The sequence below is a fragment of the Pomacea canaliculata genome, linkage group LG1 (assembly GCF_003073045.1).
Source record: "Pomacea canaliculata isolate SZHN2017 linkage group LG1, ASM307304v1, whole genome shotgun sequence".
In the NCBI taxonomy this organism is placed as follows: domain Eukaryota; kingdom Metazoa; phylum Mollusca; class Gastropoda; order Architaenioglossa; family Ampullariidae; genus Pomacea; species Pomacea canaliculata.
This window is the reverse complement of record NC_037590.1, coordinates 43,127,539-43,149,394: the sequence shown is the minus strand read 5'-3', so window position 1 is coordinate 43,149,394 and position 21,856 is coordinate 43,127,539. Positions and strand designations below refer to the sequence as shown.

Here is a 21,856-nt window from a genome sequence, read left to right as displayed (position 1 = left end):
TTGGTAATTGTGGACTCGAAGCAAATGCCCTAAACCTTTGGTGGGAAAACTACGGCCCGCGGATGTCTTTGGACCGCCAAAATCTGACATGCACTTGTTTTAAATATTTTTATTCAACCTAGGCTAGTTTGATTGAAATTTAATTTACCAAGTATCACTGCGTTAGAAGTCGGCCGTCTCTAACATTCTAACACAAAAATAGAGCTCAGAATAGAGACCATCCAGCAAACTTTGGCCACCCCTGCGTTACACTGACTTCAGAGACTGCTGCTATCGGAGTTCTTCACTCGTAAATTACGATTTGGATCCTGAACGATTTTGTCTCGACAGGAACAAGTGTTATTCGAATATAGAAAACTTGTGTGAGGTTTCAAGAAAATGTACTTTGCTAACCCACAGGAAACATATGATTATGGCATAAATTCAGAAAATCTCTTTCTCTGATCTGCGAAGACCGCAACACCCATCTAAGTCACGAACTCTTAACTCTGTTTCACGACCTTTGAGACGTTGACAAGAGGGACGACTTGCTCTGTGTGTCAGTGTGTGTCAGTCCCGAAACAACAAATGAGAACCCAATGTAAAGGTAATATATTTATTTCACGACTTACTGTGCAACTGAGTCGGTCAACAAAAAAGCCGCTGTTCTACGCCACACAGACACACTAAGTGTACATCCACATAATATCACGAGCAAACAGCACGTGCTGCAGTCAGTCACTTTCGCTGCACGTGCAAGTATCACACTGTATTGGGTCATGTACAAAGTGAGTGGGGGAGGGAGAGAAAAGGTTCTCACGAGTACTAGCTAGTACATCTCACCTACCTGACGTTGTACGTACATTATTCGCACTCTCCTACAAACTGTCGCTAGAAGCTTTGTCGGGTGACCAGTGTCCATTGGTCGACGTCACCAGTTACCTGACAGTTCCGACTGCCACATCATTTTCGTAAAGATTACTTTTTTAGTGTTTTAAATAGTCTTTAGCGAGAGATTTGCAAAATTTCCAGTATGGTTAACAAAGAAACTTAACGGACATCGAAGTGTTTACCTCCCACTGAAACGGGGATTACGTCCCTTTCAATGCAGACACCAGGATGGAGGAGCCAAGCAAAGAAGATACCGAGTCAAGTCTCTCGCACAGCGCTCTGGGACTGATGGTGAGGGTCCAAAGACCGTCTTCTTTGCCCTCGATTTTGGGACCTTCACAGATACTGACCTCCAGTCTGGTTAACAGCTCAGCAGCATCCAGTCCATGTCTTGACAACAGCCAAACGATCGTCTGCCGCTGGCGAGTCTCATGTCTAAACATATCCACTCACCCTGAATGCACGGTGGCATTCAAAGAGCGTACGACACGAGTGGTCATTGTTTTTACAGTCAGTCATTCCTCGGAACGTGGTCTACCCCTACAGATATACTGTGGACATCAGCTGCTTGAAGAGCACGACGATGCAACTAACAAACGAAGCAGTCATCTAATACCAAGGCTTCAGCATTTGTTCCTACTTAGAAAAGTCATGGTGCCAAGAATACAGAAGTAAATTGCAAGTTGTTATAGTCAATGACTTGTTGATTTCACGAGGAGGGGAGCTTTAAGTTCTCTAAAAAGTCACTAAAATCAAAAACATTTCGTCTTCACAACGCGAGATAATTCAGTTCCATGTTAGAAAAGAAAAAGAGTAAAGGAGCTTTAGGACTATTTCGATTGCGGAAAATCTAGCGCATTTTGGTGCTTACTTTTGGTTAAAGGTCAGCTTTTATATTTTTCTTAAAAAAAAAAAAAAGAGCTGTACATTGCCCAGAGAAATTTAGTCTTGAGGACCGCTCTCAAAATGGCCTCAACATCTTGCGCACAGCAATGATTTGCAAAAAAAAAAAAAAAACAAGCAAACAAAACATACTTTGCGGGAACATTTTTGAAAAAATGACTGCAGAGTTTGTCATGTCAAAGTTTTGCAGAGCCACATGAATTAGGCTGACACCGGAAGTCGGGGTCTACCCGGTATCGAGGCTAGGGTTAAGGTCAGGCGTGTGACGACATGTGCCGGGTCAGGTGGTGGCGCTCGCGGAAACTTTCGTTACAGATCGTGCACTTGAGTTTCTCCTCTCGCTTGCGCTTCATGGGGTCGAACTCGCGCTTGTGGTGCGAGCGCATGTGGTACACGAGGTCGCTGGTCATGCGGAATGTGGCGTTGCACTTGGCGCACCAGTTCTGCGAGATGTTGAGGGCCGACAGCGGGGAGGCGGAGAGGGTGGGGGCCGTGCTCTGCAGGATCTTCTCCACCATGGGGTTGTTGCTTTTTAGGAAGTGCATGGAGCCCGGGCTGGGTCCGCTCATCCCCGAGTGTCGGTCTCCAGTCCCTCCGCCTCCTCCCCCTCCCATGAACATGCCTGCCTTCCCGGGGAACCCCGCCGCTGCGGCAGCTGCAACCGCTGCTGCAGCCGAGTGATCCCCATCTCCGTTACGGATATTGGCGAAGCTTTCGGTGAGTGGACCTATGGAAGGGATGGTGGCGCGACACATCTCCAGCAGCCCCGGTGGGATCTGGTCGACTGCTGCGAAAGCCGGGTGGTGTGCGCTGACGTGGTGAAGAGGGGCGGCAGCAGGCAGTCCGAGGGTCGGGGGTACCAGGGGCAGACGAGGCATGTATAGGCCCATCAGCGAGCCGTGCATTGACGGCAGGCCTGCTGCTGCGCTTGACGCCACGCACGCTTTGCTTGACACGACGCTTCGAGGCGGTCCGTGAACCGGAAGCGGAAGTGAGGCTGGAAGGGTCATGGCCGTCAGCGTGCTGCTGCTAACGGGGCTCAGGCTGAGCTTATCCTCCGTGGCGCGTGACGAGCCGGCGCTGCTCGAGCGCTCCACGTCCGGCGAGGCGGATCTCTCGACCTTCCGGAAGGCGCTGGCTACGTCATTCTGCAGTTCCTTGGATCCGCCCTCCGGCGTCCTGCGAGGCGAGCGATCCAGTCCTGCCAGCACGCGCACGTGATCCTCCTTCATCGGCGACCGACGATCCAGCTTGGTTTCCGTCAGCCGTGGAACCTTGGATGACGATGACGATGAGGTCATCATATGGGAAGATCCCGGCTCGAGGTGGAGGCGCTTCCTCAAAGGAGAGGAGCACTTGGCTTCCCCAAAGCCGTGAAACGACCTCGCCGACTGCCGCTCGTTCTGCGTGTCCAGACGACCTTTGTGCGTGTCGGCCGAAGATCGACCGAGCGTGACTGGTTCCGTGGGAGGAAACGACTTAGAGGTCATGCGCAGGCGCTCGCTGTCGCTGGTCACGGCCCTGCCTCCGGCGGCTTTGGTACTAAAGCTCGAGCTCAGTTCGTTCAGGGTGTAGCTGCACTTGAACTTGATGTGGGCGCGCAGTGGGTACGGAAAGTCAAAGGTATCTCCACATCGGGAACAGATGAACTGTTCTCCCTCTGTATGGAATAATCGTAAAACAGAACAATTGTAGAATAGAATAATTATGAAATCAAATGTTAACAGAATAATTTTACGAAACTAATGCACAGGAAGGAAGAGGGAGGCTGCAGATTCCCTCTAGTCATACTTCCCTTTCTGCTCTTGCAAGCATAATAATTTGCCTAAAAAGGCATATGATCCTGGACAAAGAATTTTAGTGTCAACAAATCAACATTCAACCAAAAACCTCCCCTACCCAGAAAACAGAAAAAAAGATGCTGTTAACGTGCTCCTCTTTTTTGTCCGTTGCCTGGTCTCACTGGCCAGTATTTTTGCCTTTATTGCTCCCCTACCCCACCACACTCCACTTCTTTGAGTTTATTGCAGTTAATTCAATAAATCAACGAGTTGTAGACTGATTGCCAGTAGACATGGTCAGCATGAGTCGATCAAGAGACTTCAACTGAACACCAATCAGATGTCTCTGTTTAAGTCACGTGGTGCCCAATGCCCTAGAGGATGTTACACGGTGCAGTTTGCTACAGACCTAGTGTGGGTGGCCTCGGCAGCTCAGGTATGTTGAGGAGCTGGGCGAAGTCCTTGCTGTACCAGACCAGCAGCTCCTCCCCGGCTCGCACTATGCGCAGCGTCCGGAAGTACACCTGCCCCTCCTTTACGTACGCCTCCATGTTCTGCTCCTCCGAGTCTCGCGCGGGCTGGATGTAGGGCAGCCAGTCCACTGCCCGCAGCCCTTCACGGCGTTCCCCAGGGTCCATCTATAGGACAAGATGGCGAGAAATTGCATTTGGGTAATAGTACAAGAACACGAGACGCTTCCTTTTCATTTTTTGTTTTTACTACATAATCATCAATCATCATCATCATCATCATCATCATCATCATCATCATCATCATCATCATCATCATCATCATCATCATCATCATCAATCATCAATCATCATTCATCATCAATCATCATCAATCATCATCATCATCATCATCATCATCTCGTAACTCCAATTTAAGACCTGTTACTTCTTTGAACTGCTGGTAACATTTGCCTGTGTTACATTGGTCATTCCCAATGATTTCATTTTTCTCGTCATAATCTATGTAATGTTTACCTTGAGGACGATGCCTTCTGGTCTTTTATCATTCGTCAGCATGCCGATGAGGTAGGCGGGGTCAGCCGGAGTCACGTGGGAGGGAAACGGCCCGAAGATCTGACCGTAGTCGATGTCTGTGACGGTGATGACACCCATGCCGCCCGCTGTCGTCTGACTCTGAGAACAGATGTCATCAACTGTTATTGTCTTGCCCTTCCTGACTAGAGAAATGTCTCGTTAGCAAGATACCATCCAAAAGATTCATTCCTTTCTTTTTCTCGTCCTTTATTCAACGGAAGCACTTGTATAAGTATGTTTTTTGTTATCACATTTCTCCTTCCAGCTTCATGTCTTCAGAATCTCCATACAAATAATGTTTATGATTTTTCGTCTGTGTGCATTCGAAACACAAAAAATTACATTATAAAAATTAAGAAAATGGATTTTGGGAGAGATGAATACCCAGATACACAGCTTGTGAGCTTGTCTGTAGTCAGGTACAGTGGTCCAGTAGACAAACTGCGGCACAGATGCTGCGAGTGCTATCTTGATGCGAGGCATTGAGAAGGGTGTCGAGGAAAAAGTAAAGCGAAGTGAAGAAGGGAGAAAAGAGAAGAAATAAAGGCTGTAAATGGGAATCCGTGAAAACAATAACAATGGATTGATCAGACAAGGAAAAGTAGTAAGGAGGTTAATTCCTAACAGAGGTGTTATCTTTAAAGACTAACATCATAACTCAACAGTTGAACATGAGCCATGTCAATAGAAATTATCAATAAACATTATTTTTGAGTGTTAGTGCTCAGTGAAACTGTGATGTCGGACATCGACAAATTGCTGACATCGGAATAAGAAATAATGCACTCGTTATCTTGTTTCAATATGAATGATTACCGCTTACAGAAATCCTGGAATTAAGCAATCTTCCAGCACATTTCAAATTCGTTGACGACGGTTACTAGTGCAGCTCTCGCCTGTCCGTGAGATTGTGGGAGGAACAGGAGGCATGGCAGCAGCAACATACAGACCACAGTCTCAGGGGCGACACCACAGCGCGTGCAGACATGCGTGCGCGCGACTGCAGCATGCGCCGTGGGACAGCCGCCTCCTCCTGCTTGATGCTGTCCGCGCCAGCCCTACAGGCGGCACTAAGCCAAGTCATTTAGGTTCTTGTAGGCGAGGGCCGACGTCCCTAATTTAATCCGCCGTCCAATCCCATGGGCCTTGGTTAGCTGGCTTTAACGCGCGGTGGGCCGCCGTGTGGGCCGAGCCCCGTGTGACGTGCACCGGGCGCAGCAATTTCTGTGGAGCACGAGACACGCACGCGGCTGACGTGCAGCAAGTTGGACCTTCACGCAATCCGTCTCTGGCAAGATTCCCTCATCGCCTTACACACTGACCAGATTCGTATCCACTGCTGTCTATTTTTTATTTACAAACTGACCAGATTCGTACCCACTGTATTGTTTACTTACCTGTCTCTACCAGGTAACTAACCTATGGTTTTCGTGATTTCGGCAACAGAGACAAAACAACCAAGAGTGGATTATTTTATTATCTCCTGCTCACACAAAGTGAAAGGGAGGAGTGATGGAGTAAAAGAGTACCTGGATGGCAGACTATGGTGTTTGAAGTAGCGGTCAGGTGTGAACGAGTGAACGGTTTTCTCCTAACTGTTTCCGCCCTGTGTGCATCTGCGATTGAACTTAAAAAGCTCATCTCCCATCTTTATCCAGTTGTCTCTCCATATGTTCATCTCCATCTTGTCATTCATTGCGTTTTCTTTGAGGAGTTACATGATTAACATCTGGTTCGTTCCTCCAGCCTTTAATTCACTCAGTCACTTCTCCTTACTTACTAGTAATAGCAGTAGTACGCTCGATGGTTCTATCATTAACTGAGCAATTTTACTCATTTATTAATTGTTTCCATTTACTCAGACCTTGTTTCAGACACTGAGTGTCTCATTCACCCATACACTCGGTCACTGGCTGTCTACCTACGACATATGCTCCACGCCCCATCTTGTCTACAGCAAGCTGAACCTGTTACCAGTCGTGTGTTGATGGCGCGTTCCCCGAAGAGATGGCCATGACCAGGGAAGGGACCCTGGCAAATGGACCCTGTTTTAAGCGGCATTAGATCAAATCGAATTTCCCCTGGTCCTCCTCCACCCAACCCCCATCGGACTGTTGATGGGAGGAAGGAGGTTGATGGCGTTGGATTGGACCATCTCATGACCGATTCTCTCCGACAGCTTTCAGAACAGCAATCTGCATGCAGTACAGGCAGAGGAAAATTGTCTATTGAAGACCGATCCATTTTGTGCAAATCATTTTAGAGACCAGCGTAGAAAGGGTTAATTAAAATGGCCATTGTTGGCATGGGTTTTGATAGAGAAGCGGGTAGCTGTGGCCAGATGCCAAAGCGCCGCATGCAACTCGATTACGGAGCTGCTTTGTCGGGGCGTGCACAGGGATCGGCTGCACGTCTTCACGGGTAATGCTTCGCACTTTATCACGCGCAGCGCGCGCTTCCTCCGCCATATTGTTTCTGTGACATCAGCTAGGGAACAGAAGGAAATGGTAAAGCTGTTGTAGAAAGAAAGATCACAATATCGCGAGATGTCAACGACGGTACCTCACATCTTGTCTGTTAGATACCCCGGGTTCCTCCAAAATGGTTAGAAACTGGACAACTCTCCCTGGCTAAAAAATATAGTAAAATATTTTAATATATTACTTTCATATTAATTTTCTTAGTAGTACTTGAATACTAAAATAATTTATACTTTCCAGTCAGGCGACTAAGTATTGCAACTTATGGATAGATGGAAGCTTTTTTGTGCCAGCTGTGGTAAAGTTCCATGGACCTAGTCCAGCTGACATCGGCGTCTGCTCAATTGACAAGAAGTCAATAGCCGGTCCACGCCTTCCTCCTGGTGAGGACAACACCAGAGACACCACTCAGCCGACAAGCTATAGGCGCCATGTCCTGCCGGACGAGGTGAGTACTGTTCATCGCGTCCGTCCAGACGGTAACAAGGAATTGTGGGAAGGCAAGGGGAGGGTGGAATCACGTCGGCTGTCGCAAGAGGCGTGTGTCTACCGATGGTACTAAGAAGGTGGATCAGGGTGGATGTAAGGGTGGTGCTAGAGGATGAAGATGTCCAGCGAGTGACGCCAACAGACAGCCCCGGTAGCGCAGTGGTAAAGAACATTCCGTCAAACAGCGACAAATGAAAGTAAATCGGATTCAAATCTCCCTGAACGCTTTTTTTTTCCAGCTACCGTCGGCAATCCTTGTCATCCACAGCGAAATGCCTCCAAGTGGATGCTAGTTTCTGTCCACTGAGCCACTGTACAAACGATCAAGAAACTGAACCAAGAATGTCGACTAAGGCAGCAGCACACTGACAGTTTGAGAGAAAGTGATTCTTAGACTTGTACACCCTGACAGTCTTTAAACTTTACACAATGACAATACTTCACAAAAGTAATAGCTTACTTTTTTCTTAAGTCAAAGTTTGCACACTATGAATTTATTTATTGTTTTTTTTTTCTGGTCTTGTTTTCCTTCTAGCCGTTCTAGTTTTCCCTACTTGAACGATGTGCTTCAAGCATTACCAAAAATATCATTAGTTATTAGATGAATGGAAAATAACAATTTAGTGAAAGGGGAAGTACAATGTTAAAGTCATCCTTAGCTCATTCTATGAATTTGAGTAGATGAAAGTGGCAGTGCAGAAGCAATACAAGGCTTCAGTGGTGTAAACTCTGTGAGAAGGATGGATGGGAAAGAAAGAAAACTCAGCAACCAAACTAATGTTCTCCAAACCACCTTCAAAACTTTACCTCGCTCCTTTCACACTTCAAAACTTTACTTCACACTTTGGAAACTTCACGCAACAGCTTCAAGAGTTAGAAGGGAAAAAAAAACCTCTTCTCTCTTCCTCTCTCCTTCTCTATCATCCATCCATCAAAGCAAAACTAAAAAAGACACCTCCAGTCGAGCGAGTCTTCAAGCGTGCTTAATTTAAAGCATGTTTATTTCGCACTTGACAGGACCGTCTTCCGCCTAAACAGCTTCTTTCGGCCACCCGGCAGCATGGGAAGCAGGCTTGGGTCAGGGTAAAGCTCCCAGGGCCATCTTGATTGTGTCAGGGGGAGCTAATTTCCAGCGCAAGAACACAGGCGGCTTAAGATAAGCGAAATTAATGTCAAGCAGATGTCTGCGAAGTCCGGTCTAGCCTAAGATATTGTCCTTTCGTCTAAAAAGCAAGCAAAGTTATCGTTCGTGAAACAAAAATTACAGCTTGATCTGCGCGCCCCCTTCTCTCCAAATGTGACGCCTGCCTCCGCAGCCCAGTTGTCGTTCTTGGCTTGAGGCTGTCGCTTAACGATGCCTGCCTTTGGTCTGTTTTTTCTTGTCCTCTTCTCCACTTCACCTCCCTCTCCAATCTTCTTTCATCTTGGATAGCGTGCTTCCGCGTGTGTTTGATAGTGTGTGTGCGTGTGTGTTCAAACATACATGTGTGGGGATTTGAGTGTAGGTAATGTGTCCGTGTGTTGGAGTGTATGTACAGCTGCGCCAAGCGTGCATACATTTGTGTGTTTGAGTGTGTGTACATGTTCGTGTGAGTGACGTGCAGGTGTGTAATTGTACGTAACAACAGCAAACATCAACTGAACATCAACTGCGACTTTCAATAAACTCAGCAGTTAAGGCTCACGCAATCTAATGGAAACTGATTAACGTTTGTTAAAAATTACAATAAAATTAAATGATTTGTTTCATTTTTTTATTTGCGAATACGATTTCTGATCAAACTCCTCATTCACCGATTGGCTCCCTTAATCACGTGATGTTTACCGAGAAAACGAAGGGAGCGCCTCTCAAGCAATAATGTCTGCAGATATGAAATTAAATGGAAAGCATTCCTTTTTCATAAAAAACTGAAAGCAGACATGATTGTGCTCTCCAGAAATACCCTGTTCGCCCTCTTCAAGAGCAAGATAACCGCTCTCCCTTCAGTGTGATTTCTCCCTTTCCCGCAGTCAGGGAGAAAAAAGAAAAATACTTCTCTGGACCCGAGTCAGGGTAAGCAAGAGTGAGATCCCTGACGATAATGGCGGCAGAGGATTGCTGGTGGAGCCATCCTGATGTGAGAAGTGAGGAAGAACGGCAAAAAAAATTTGAAGAAATGATACATTTAGCTGATGGAATGTACGAAATATGTGAAGGTCAATGCTCAGCGTTTTAACTACGAAAAAAAAGAAAGAAAGAAAAACAGCAATGAGCAAGAAAGGAGGGATTAAGGCAGGGTGCGCGCGTTGAAGAAGGAAGAAAGGAGGCGGAGGGCTGGACAAGGGGGGAGATGGACTTAAAACTGTTGTGGGTTAGTTGGGGAGAGAGAGGCTGGAGCTGAGGTCAACATGTGTGTGGTGTGCGGATGCTACATTCTGTTTTCTCAATGGAAAGCAGCAGGGGAGAATTATGTGTCCTTCGCGCCAAAGCGGGTTAGTTCTTCCTTATCGATTGTCTCAACATCGGATTCCACACCAGCCTCTCCTCCTCTTGTCTTGGGTGGCCTGACGGCCAGGAAGTAACCGTCTCTGCCTTGCAGTTAACAAGCTTTCAAATTACAGCAAAAGGCGAGGGAAACTTTATCCTCCAATAATCTGCTTGGGATCCTCTGGGACAATTAAAAAAAATGAGCGACAGAATGCTTCGAGTTTCCACGAGTTGCGTTAAGCTGCTTTTCGATTTTTTTGTTTTGGGAAAGAGTTGTATGCACTGGCCACGATGGTAGTTCATTGTTTGGAGAGATAAACAGTCATGCTCACTGACACACACACACACTATCTCTCTCACACACACACACAGATGGCAGCCACGCATACGTTCTGGAGTCATTTCACAAAATTTGTCTAGTCCTTCACTAGTTAGTCTAATCATGTCATACAAATATCAAGTCAATAACTTATACTCATTACTATCATTTTTTGTGTATACATTTTGCTAGTCGCTGTTCAAAGCCCTCTCTTTCTATCGAAGGGAAGGGTTCCAAAGGAGGAATCCATGCGGTGCCCTTTGATGGTCAGTGCCCTAGGTGTGTCCTCCTTCCCAGTCATAAAGCCAACCTACAAAGACTCTTCTCTCCCTTTCGTTAATCAGACAGGGCGATGTCAGCCCGGTTTGTATCTGACAGAGACTCTGCTCGGGGTTTAAGTGCCCCCACTTCAACAGTTCCCTAAGCATCCAAATGACGAATTCGCAAACATTATTCGCCGTGGCCGGCCGAGCTGGAAAGAAGACATTTAGAGTCTGCTGGACGCTCTCTCGCAACAATTGAGCCACGTCTTTGGCGTAGAAGCCCCACTGATTGGAACCGGTATCCCCTGGGACACCCGGGCATCGGGGGAAGGGAAAGGGCGATCCTGGATTGTTTCCTGAAACGCATATGTCTCCTTCAAACGCAGATGAGGGGTAATTGGTTGGCACGAGAGCTGAGGAGTTTTGGAGCCCGCCACACTTTGTCTCCCAGAGCGAAATAGACTGGTGGAGCGAGCCACTCTCTACCCAGGTGCCCGCGGCCGTGATTGCCTGGCGGCCCCAAATTAAAGAGGACTGTGTCGCGAATAATTTCATCAGCAGGCGCAGGTTCCGCCATTTGATGCCCCCTAATTCCATTGCCGGCTGACATGGGACTTTAATGGAGAAACATTTGTTGTTAAGACAATATGTTCGAAGAGGGGGTCGGAATTTATCGCGTAGGGCCACTTCGTCGCGAGGCCTGACCGAGGACGAGAGCAGGGCTGCGACAAAAAAAGTTCTCGCGAGTTACTCGCCCTGTGCTAATAGATCACTCAGCACAAATTGATTCCCAAGAAGGCCCAAACACATACAATCAGGAAAGAATCCGGCCAAGGCCCGTGCAAGCACCGTCTCCCGAGATTTACGCGCCAGGAAATTGATTTGCAAATAATCGTAGCCCGACGCTTGTCCAAGACTCATGACCGCAGCCCGAGGGCCACAGGGAGGGGAAGGGATAGCCAGGCCACACAGGGCCGAGGAAGGAGGAGGGGAGGGGAATGGTGTGGAATAGCCAGACCACAGAGGACAAGCAAATTGTTAGTCATCACATGGTTCACAGTGACCATGTGACACTCTTGACCAGGTGAGACACCAGTCAGTCCTCTCCTTGCAACTACCTGAAGCTCCGCGCGCATGGATGAGGTTGGCATGTAACTCTAAGCCTTTCTAGTTTATCTTTTTTTCTTTTTGGGACCACAGGGCCTTTACTTTCATAACTTTTACTTAACTTGTCTGGATCCTCTTCGTACAAAAAACTTTACAACTGACAGGTCAGCTGATGTCATCATCAACAACATCGTCTCCACCTTTACCTTGATTTACGGAAGTTTCAGGCTTCCCCTTTGAGGTTTTGTTGTTGCTGATCGATTTTATATTTTTCTCAGGAGGAAAATGGCTGAAAGGTTGGCCACTTTCTCCCACGAAAACCGAGCAATAAATGGCAGAGAGTGGATACAAGCCTCTACACAGTTTGCCGGCGGCCAGGATTCGCCCACAAAACATTTCTGTCTGACCGGCAAAGACAGGAGTTAGCTGCTGAAACAGGCAGACGATAGTACTGTGAGATATCACTAACATAAGATTGTGGATACGATCACAGCCACGAAATACCCGCACTTGATCCTTCGTAACAGTAAAGAACATGCCATAGACATTTTGTAAATAAAACAATATTGTTTGCACGCAGAGTAGTGTAAATAACATGACTGAGGAAAACAAGTCAACCAGAACGGTCACAGTCACAGCAAAACCTGGATTCATGTGTGTTTCAAACTTAAAGGATTGTGTTTTTCTGTATTTATTGGCATTGTATATTAGTGTCCTATCAGCTGTCCTTCCACAGACTGCGTGTACCGCACCCAACACTCTACTGCACTCAAATCTGTGTGGGGCGACATTTTTAACATTTCAACCGGAAAATTGTGTAAACCATTCAGATCGCATAGAATATTTTAATTAGTTCAGGTTCAGTACCCAGATGGTTGTGATGATATTACTAATCACTAAATCCTTGACATTGACTTTTGTACAGCAGTCGTCTTTTTTTTTTTTGTTTTGTGCATCGTCTCTCACACTATTCAACTTTTGTCTGTCCAGAAGTTTTATATAACCGTCAGAGCATCTGTCTTCTAGGACACCTACTTCCTGGAACTCTCTGTGATGACGATTGGAATTTTGCGCGAACACACAGACAGAACTCAACCCTCGCAAGGAAACACCCCGAGACAACGAGGCAGTGCACCCGATACCCCGGTTCAAGGGCTTGCTGTTTCTCATGGTAACAAGATTTTGCTAGTCTCCTGGGGAAGCTCAGACTGGACTCCAATGATGTGGAGGAGGACGACAGCGACAATGATTCTGCAATCAGCGGGACGTGTGACGTCACCGTCTTGTTGAAAGGGGGAGAACTCCGGCGGCTGCTACAGCAGATGGGGAGAGTGGTCTGGCAAGCAGGACAAATGGCTGGAAGATGAAGGTGGGATCGCGTTCGACATCCTAGAATGTCCGCCATCGAGCTGATAGATTAAGACAAACCTTATGGCACGAGGTCCCGGATGCGGAAATGGAGATGCAATGAGAGGGCAGGGCACGAGGTGTGGAAGTAATTTTGCGAGGCGTCTCCCGCAGCCACACTCACTGCTAACTCTCAGAACTTGTTTTGTCAAGCATCTTATTCATGTTCATCCTGCAACTCTCATCTTTCATTAACGATATTAGAGGGAATAATGCTTTGTTGATAACACATGTCGGTCTTTTGATTATCTTTAAAAAGCAACTTTCCCTCATATTCAAACCAGGAAGTGTAGGAAAAGACACACTTTGAATTAAAAAAAGAGTAAAGACTAGTTAGAAAGTTTCACTCTCTCCCACCCCCATGAAAGAACACACACAAACACACATGCACGCGCACACAAACGCTCAAAGAGAAAGATAGTACGAAAGGTGAACGAGTGAACACACAGAGGTGTCGGGATGTTAAGGAAATGCAAGACAATCAGTCAGACAGGTAATCGACATCAGACTATATAATCGATGAAATAAATATTATTACTTTCTCAGAAACATTTAATCAGAAAATCATCTGTTCGCTGCTTCGTCTCGGCACAAACTCCTGCAGATATTTTTGATGTTTTTAATTTTTCAACTCTCTACGGTTGTCCGCGCTGTGTTTCTTTTTCAGAGTTAAGATTTACGTCTCCAAATGAGTTATTAAACGGCGACTAGCGACATCCGGGCAGTTTATGATGCCCTAGATTCGTTGTAAAATTTGATAAAATGCCCGAAAATCCTCCCAACATGTCTCTCTCCTTGTCGCTTTTTTAAAGCAAACACGGCGAAAGTGATCTGAAGGGCTTCTGGGAACATGAAGCTGGACGAAATGATGACCGTTGGCTGTCAACGGACAGCAGCCGCAACGCCTGACAAACAGACTTTTAATGCGATCATCGGCCAGGAAAAAAACACAGCAGCCAGCGGAACGTCAGCGCTGGTGGTCTGATGATTTGTTTGACGTTCCTGTTTCATGACCTCACCGCCGACAGGTCAACTGGGTGCCAGAGGTGAGGGGAGTGAGTGTCCGTGAGGGACGAAGGGTGGGTGGGGGAAGGAATGGGGAAAGGGTGCTTAACGAAACCTCAAGAGTGAGGCAGCAAGAATCCACATATTTAGCTCATTAGAAACTGTGTACAATTGTAAGACAACACGAAGTCTTTGTCCAAAGCTCGATTCTAGAAAGTTAGATGGACAGTGTGTGTGTGTGCGCGCGCGCACGCACGCAGGAGAGAAGAGTATGAGAAAGAGTGATAGAAAGAATGCCAGAGTGGACACGTCGCTTATGGTCGGTGTTAAAGCGTAAAATTGTCGTCCAGCCAGCCAGCCAGCCAGCCAGCCAGCCAGCCACAAAAGCCTGTGACCGGCTTAATGAGTCGAAAATCTCATTCCCAGGCCGTCGGTTGCCCACTAAAGCCGCTGGCGACACCAAACAGACACAGTGACTTCTGTCTGTAACTGGCTCCGTGGATGTCAGAACCCAAAACTTGAAGAAGCCAGCAAGGACACAAGTGATTTTAATAGCAATGTAAGCTTTTCACTTCCTTTTGTTAAAGAGGAGGGAGTGGGGATAATAAGCATCCCCTGCTACTTTATTTCTCATGTTGACAGAGTCCAAGGAGTTTTATGTCAAACACAAACATCTCGCCCTTGAATAATCCGCTACCCGGGGCTTTGTTGTCTGGAAGGCTAATGGAGTCTGCACAATTTCTCTAGTATACTGATTTTTCGAGTTAATTTTTTGTAGATGTGTCGGGCTCACGTATCAGCGAGAGACAGGCTGGTATACAAGTTGGGGGATGGAGGTTCGCCAATTCCACATGCACACTGTTTGCTCATCTTTATTTAGTGTTGTAAGATGTTAGTTGGCAGAATGGGTCTTTGCCTAAGTTTAGCCTTGTAAGAAAGGATCAGATAAGAGCCGTTGTTCACATTTCACATCTTTGCAGTTGGAACTGTTTGTGTCCCAGTTCACAGTTCAACTGAACCCTGTCGCCTTTTGTCAAAATGTCCAGTACAATCAGAAGTAGATAATTAACGTCCAGTGAAAAACAAAATATGAAAATAACAGATGGACAAATAATGATATTTGTAAACAAATAGGCGATTTCACCTACCTCAACGGAATTCTGTTTCAGCCACGTATGCCAAGCCCCGTAGCACCTGGAAAAAACATTCAATGGACACATTTAGCCTTCTACAGAGCTTCTTGTCAGAAGTTTGACATTAAGCATTAGCATCTGATAAAACACATTCATACATAAAACGTGTATAGCAGACCTTCATAGCTAGCCGATTTTTACTCCATACTATTTACTGTTAGATTTCTTTCCACGGGTGGAGAGCGGGGGACGGAGGAGGAAGGGCCTGGTTTGAACTTCACCTTTCCGTGACAATTGCAGGGTGAATGATGTGTGTTTTATGACAAATCTCTCCACCATCACCCTATTATCACCACCCCTGTCACTGTCATCACCACCCCAATAACCTCCTCATCATCATCATCTGCGAGTCTAAAAATCACAAACAAAATACAGTCTAGCTTCCAAATATTAAAATGTCAAAATGATTTTCTTGCGAGTTTTGCTTTTAGTTTCGTTTTCAAGTTTGCTGGAAAAAATTAGACTGGATTCATTCAGACTGAATACTATCAGTGTGAATAAACGCACAGCATATCAGAAATTCGCTTCTAAATAAAACCCATTTATTTCAACATTATTGCGAAAAGGGGATTATTGTGGATAAACAATATTAATGTAAAAATAGAAAGAGAGAAAGCCACATGGAATGAAAAATGAATGTAGAGCACAGGAGGGTAAGATCACAAGGCTGAGCTCCTACACTTGGTGTGCACTTCGGACTGGTGGCCTTCTCGGGAGATACAATTCAGGGTTGACCAGCCGTCCCATAGATTTAGAATAAGTTATTATGATGGACGAGAGAAACGCAAGGGACGGCATACCTGAGGGGATTGAACTCCGCCGGCGCAGCCACTGCGCATGTCAGATGCATGAATGATGAAGCTTCCGCCGGCCATGTACAGCCTCACCAAAAGCCAACTTTGGAAGATTTCCACTCGCTATCGGGAACAGACATATTGCGTGGTCCTCGTAAATCAGACCGAGCTCGACGGAGCAGGGCCGCTAACCCCCGCTACAGTAATGCGCATGAAATAAAGCGCAAAGATGCAAGAAGCGCTGAATGATCTCCCTGGACGAAAAGGCTAATGGTTTTCAAATTCGACAGAACGTCGTTGAGAATGGCGGCGACGATGGGCCGCTTGTAGCCTGTTTGTCCATTGATTGAAAAGTGGCGGATCAGGGAGACAAGAAGGAACTGCTGAGGCTAAATCATAGCGGATTAGGTTTGGAGAGGCCACGCGCTCATGCAACGGCCATTTGTATGGATTGTGTCAAACGTGCCACGATGGCTCTCCATATTTCCTTCCTCCTCTACCCTGCTCTCCTGGCCAGGCCCCCTACTCCATCCTCTCATCCACAGAAACAGAAAAAAGGAGCTTTGCGTCTGCGCAAAGGGCCCTAAGATCTGTTTCGCATCTCTCCAGGCAGGCCAAGCGTGCAGAACCGAGCAAAAATGGCGAAAGGTTAATGGAGTCTCAGTCCTGTACCTTGGGGTGTCCTCACCAGCAGTTATATTGTCCTGGATTTTTCTAGTCTATTGAAAACTTTTAGGATGGGCAGACAGAGAAAAAATGAGGACTAAAGGAAAAGCAGTTAGTGTGTTCTCAACCTGCTGTTCTCTTTTTACAGCTTTGAGATGTCTAGCTGCATACACACAGAAGACGTGGACATTGAAATTAGCTGTCTACCTATGATTCTCTCTAGAATTAGTTACGGATGTGCTGTATGCCTAGAGCTTATCCCCGAGGTATCTGCACCTCTGGATCTGAACTTAGTCCACTTGAAAAAAAAAAAGCATAGCAGATTATTCAAAGGTGTTGTCTTGGTCACTGCGGAACGACCAAATTCATTAAAAATAATTAATGTATAAAATATTAATTGTCTGTGCAGATGTTACAACTATTTTAGTAGTTCTGTAGGTTAAGGTCCATTCCTAATTCCTCTCAGTCTTAATATACATTCATAGCAACAAAGGACTCCACTGACAGTCTACAGACTAGCAGGTTAGATATCTCTGAAGAAAGTCCACAAAGGTTCTCCTCAACTTGTCATATTCTGATGCTTTTACCTCTACAAAAGTTGTTTTTGTTGGCCAGTCTGTTGCTTTTAATGAAACAGTGAGCTTTGTCCTCTAGAAGTATCCCATCAAGTTTCCAGTGTGTTAGCTCTGTTTGCCAAACCCTCATGTCTACACTTGTCAGGCCGGTAGGTGCTGTCAGTCTCCTGTTTGGCGAACCTTTGTCTGTGGCAGACTGTGCATTAGACTCCAGACTGTGATGCTGAGCGCTGGTAACCATAACAACCCAGCGAGCTCTCTTTTACAGCTGTCAGATGGCAGGCTGCATGAAGGTGTCGTGTGGTTGTCCTGATGCCAAGTAAGACTGCCTTACACACACACATATATATATAAATGTGTAGCAGGTATGCTGTGGTGTGTTTACACTAGTAACACGACTGTCGAGGGCAGTTCATCAACACAAGTGTCTGTGGAGAGTCCATCCTCCGGAGGTTACACAGTTCCTAAACACTTGCATTAAAAGGCTGTAGCCGGCTAAGTCCTGAACTAAAAATTGGTCCATTGTATAGTGAGAGTACATCGGCTTTATGACATGCAAGTCTGATGGAAGTTTAGAGCATAAATGTCCATCGTAGTCTCAGCGGCGAGGAACATTTTCGAGACCAGACACACACACAAGAAGCAAATCGCCCTTGACAGGTGTAGGGAGGCACTCACTCATATCACTCATGCCGAAGGCGAATAGACTGATTCAGTTGTATAAGCCATTGTTTCTTTCCAAATAGGTGACATTCCTTCTTCGTCTCTAGGCATGATGAGCACATTCTGGCCACTTGAACTTGACTGATTTCACTCAGTGTAGCAACAGAGGAATCCACTAACAGTGTTCAGGCAGGTGAATGGCTTCTCGTGCTTGACGGGATGTTCACGAGACCAGCTCTGGATTGGAGAAGCTGAAGTGAAGTGCCGCCCCAGGCCCGCTCTCGAAGGGGCCCGCGCTTCAGCTCGACATATTGCTAGCTGTGTTAAACTGTGTTGACAAAAAAGTTGTTGACAAAAGAAATTAAGTTCTACATTAAGCAATTATTGTCTTAACTTCAAACCGACAATCAAGCAGAGCCGCTACTGTCAGAACTGTGGGTAAAGTAACAAAACAATTAAAACACTAAATTCGTGCGTATCCAAACTTAACGGTTCCTAACGCCGCCTCTGGTACAAATATTTTCTAACGGCCAACGGTTAGGTAAGGAAATAAAAAGTCACAACTGTATTCTGTGTAGGTAGAACTGTCATACATGAACCTGTTCATCCTGTATAAAGGTCAAAATGTGCGTGGGTGGACCTTGGGCTCATTAAATTTTTTCTAACACCCTGTTTCGAAAGCACGATGTAACCCTGCTGTTTCGAACACAATATATTTATATATATCGTTGTTGGTATCAAAGATTTCTGTAGCCAACTGTTTCTGTCATATTTCCAGAGCCTGCTGTTTGTAGGATGCTATTTGTATAGTCTGCTATTTCCTACATGTGACACCCTGTCTCTTGTCTGCTGTTTCCGACTACCCGACGATATACATATATACACATATTTATTTTCCCTCATTCTTACACCAACACAAAGACGAAAAGGTGAGGAAAGCAAGACAAAGATGGGCACAAAGAAAAAGACAGACTGAAAAAAGCGCACTGTTAATTATTTCTAAGATTATATCCACAGAGAAATATGTGGCGACTTCCTCGTGGATACAAACATCCAACATCACAGAAGACTACAGGAAGCGGAAGGTCGAGAGGCTGAACTCTGCATTACAACCTGTGCCTTGACAAGGTGAACCACTTACCTTGTATGCTGTACACAGGACAGAGAACTCTAGTGCTTAGAGCCGACAGACAGAGAGAATGTAGTAATATCACAGGTGATGGATATTTATATCTCAGGTGATCAACATTTAGCATTACTCAGGCCAGGTGGTTGCTTGAACAATTTTAGGTAAAAACCTACACAATTAAAAAGGTATTGAAAATTCAATCAAGACATTTTTTTTATAGAGCTGTTGGAAATAATATTGTTGGAAATAGAAGTGCTACATCTGTCATCGCTGTAACTAGTCTGAATCATTTTCGAAAGTTTACTGGAAAACACTGGAAGTGGATGGTGTGTCTGAGACATGCTACGAAACAAGACATCAGAACCATTTCATTCTTATTCTGTGAGTACTGCCGAAGTGATTATACGTACAAGCAAAACAATTTAAATTTCATTGCCTAAAACTTTCTTAAATATTCACAGTTAATTAAATGGCTTAAAATAGATTACTGGGCTCTCTCTCTAAATTAGAAAAAAAAAAATATGGTGAGTACATTTCTTTTCAAACCGACTTCGTGGAGTATTTTTTTGTTTTTTTTTTTTTGCGGGCTTTCATCGGGTTGTTCGATCTTTTGTCTTTTAATTCACTTCTCATCTAAACTCTGTTAATGGCCTTCTGACTACTGGCGGATGCCTACTACAGAAAATGTAGATATGGTTGGCTCAATCATATCAAAATATTACCAAACATTCGACGCGATATGCGATGGCACTTCACTACTGTATTATAATTTCTTCTTGTACAATAACAAGCTGTCTCACGGTGGAAATGTACGACAGCCCCGTAAAACACAAACAAGTCACAAAACATGTCGGAAACATAAATACTAAACACAGAAACATCATCCCGACATCGTCGTCAGACATGAGCAACATGAAATAGGCCGGCGGAAGAGTTTTGCAAAACCTTATCTAGATTATTCTGTTACTTCTTAGAATACATTACACCATATATACAGAACAATGCCTATAATACAAATCCAGATCACACAATACAACACACATAAATACAAACAACAAACAGACTCCAAGCTTTGAAACATTTGCGCCTCAAGGCACAACACGACCATCGCAGGAAGTTTTTGCTTTGTTTTGGTTTGCTGAAATAAGCAAGATGACAGCACAAATGTACTAAAGCAGTTAATGAATATTCTGTTGACAAAGCCTAACAAATAGTAAATCACATCCCAGCAGATGGCAGTGCAGTGAGTTGGAATAGGTACAATCATGATCGCGGGTACCCAGGTGAAGACACCAGCAGATAGTTTAACTCACTACTGGATCCGGGTACAGTACAGATGAAATAATTTAAATTCATTCTTCTGTGTCCATCCTATTTTCTCAACGACTAGAAACAAAAGATTAGCAAAGCAAGAAATGTCAAGTAACCCTCTCCATGTACATCCTCCCCCTTCCTCTCTGTGTTCCTCACAACATAGCCACACTAAAGTTGCTGAAAACAGTATAAGTCACAAATAAATAAACAGGAAGCGGCGTGGAATGAATGTTCTGTAACTACTGTTAGTTAGGCATGTCTAGTCCTCTCTACCCTCAAACTGTAACGGGTACACGACAGCAAAAGAAAGTTAACCCACTGTGCCCCCCTCTTCCCGTCTTAATTTCACAATCAAGCAAGGAGCACGGATAATTGTTCCACAAACCTCTTAGTCGGTTTTGGCTGCTTGTGAGCATATGCTGGGTGGCTGCATCAGCGGGGCCACAGCGACGAGCACCGGGGTGCAAACAAAAGGGTATGCAGGTACTTCCGCAGATGAGCATCAACATTGACACGCGACTGCGACCCGCTACGACAACCCTTGCGCTCGGTGTTCTGCGGAAATCCGATTTGCCTCGGGTGTAATCAGGAGTGGCGGCTAGCCTTTGAAGAGCACAAGCTTTTAATCACAACAACATACTCGGTCACAAGACGGGTGCAACTTGTGCTTGCAGGCTCGTCTGCGCGACACACAAGCCGGAGCGGCGAGTGAAACTGTCGCGCTGTCTGTCACGCCGCGCCGAGGGCCGCCAAGCCCCGCCCCTTCGCTGTCAGTCGCCGCGCGACGTCACGGCCCCGAGACGGCTGATTGGCTGAGCGGGCGGAAGAGGCCTGCGCTGGGCGAGCACGTGCGCGGCGCGGAGAGCGAATGGTGAGAGGTTATTGACGGCGGGTGCTGCTGGACCAGATGCTGCGGTGCAGACCAGCTTAGGTCCGCCATTCATCAACCCGAGGTGACTGCTACACCCGGCGAGCAGCGACGACACCCACCCCACTGAATGGGCCTTGAAGTGAACTTTAAATGACACGTGAGCTCTTCATCCCACCGCCGCTGATAGTCACAACACCGTGCAACAAGTCACCTGCCAGCCGCTGCACGCTCTTCCCACTTTGTGGATGCCCCTCCTTTTGTTGTTGTGTTTGTAAACAAAACTGTCAGTTGAGTTGTGATGTGCACAGACACCAAAGTGCAAGGGTCAGCTGCTTCTGTCAGTGTCACTTCATGTCATCAACAGTCAGTGGAAGACATTATTTAGGTTGGTGTGAAATACTTACATCTGGTGTGACGATAACAGGGTGTGGGAGAATAAGTGTGTGCAAGAATGCACTCATACATACAAGTACTTAGACATTTATAAACATGTAAATATAAATACATATAAATA

The 21,856-nt window shown here is 45.8% G+C and overlaps 1 protein-coding gene across 4 annotated transcripts; it reads right to left on the bottom strand.

Moving 5' to 3' along the window:
* Window positions 1-581: 581 nt before the first annotated feature.
* Window positions 582-21,591, bottom strand: LOC112574496 (PR domain zinc finger protein 8-like). 4 transcript variants are annotated; one of them, XM_025255631.1, is made up of 5 exons: window positions 20,857-21,591; window positions 15,286-15,331; window positions 4,541-4,699; window positions 3,964-4,192; window positions 582-3,433 (listed from the first exon to the last, which is right to left on the bottom strand). In XM_025255631.1, the coding sequence occupies exons 3-5, from the start codon at window positions 4,676-4,678 to the stop codon at window positions 2,028-2,030; spliced, it is 1,773 nt and encodes a 590-aa protein (XP_025111416.1). In that variant the 5' UTR covers window positions 4,679-4,699; window positions 15,286-15,331; window positions 20,857-21,591; the 3' UTR covers window positions 582-2,027. The 4 variants fall into 4 exon arrangements, with proteins under 4 accessions (XP_025111416.1, XP_025111410.1, XP_025111432.1 ...); XM_025255625.1 differs by lacking the exon at window positions 20,857-21,591 and adding an exon at window positions 16,131-16,702; XM_025255647.1 differs by lacking the exons at window positions 15,286-15,331; window positions 20,857-21,591 and adding an exon at window positions 5,417-5,959.
* Window positions 21,592-21,856: the final 265 nt, after the last annotated feature.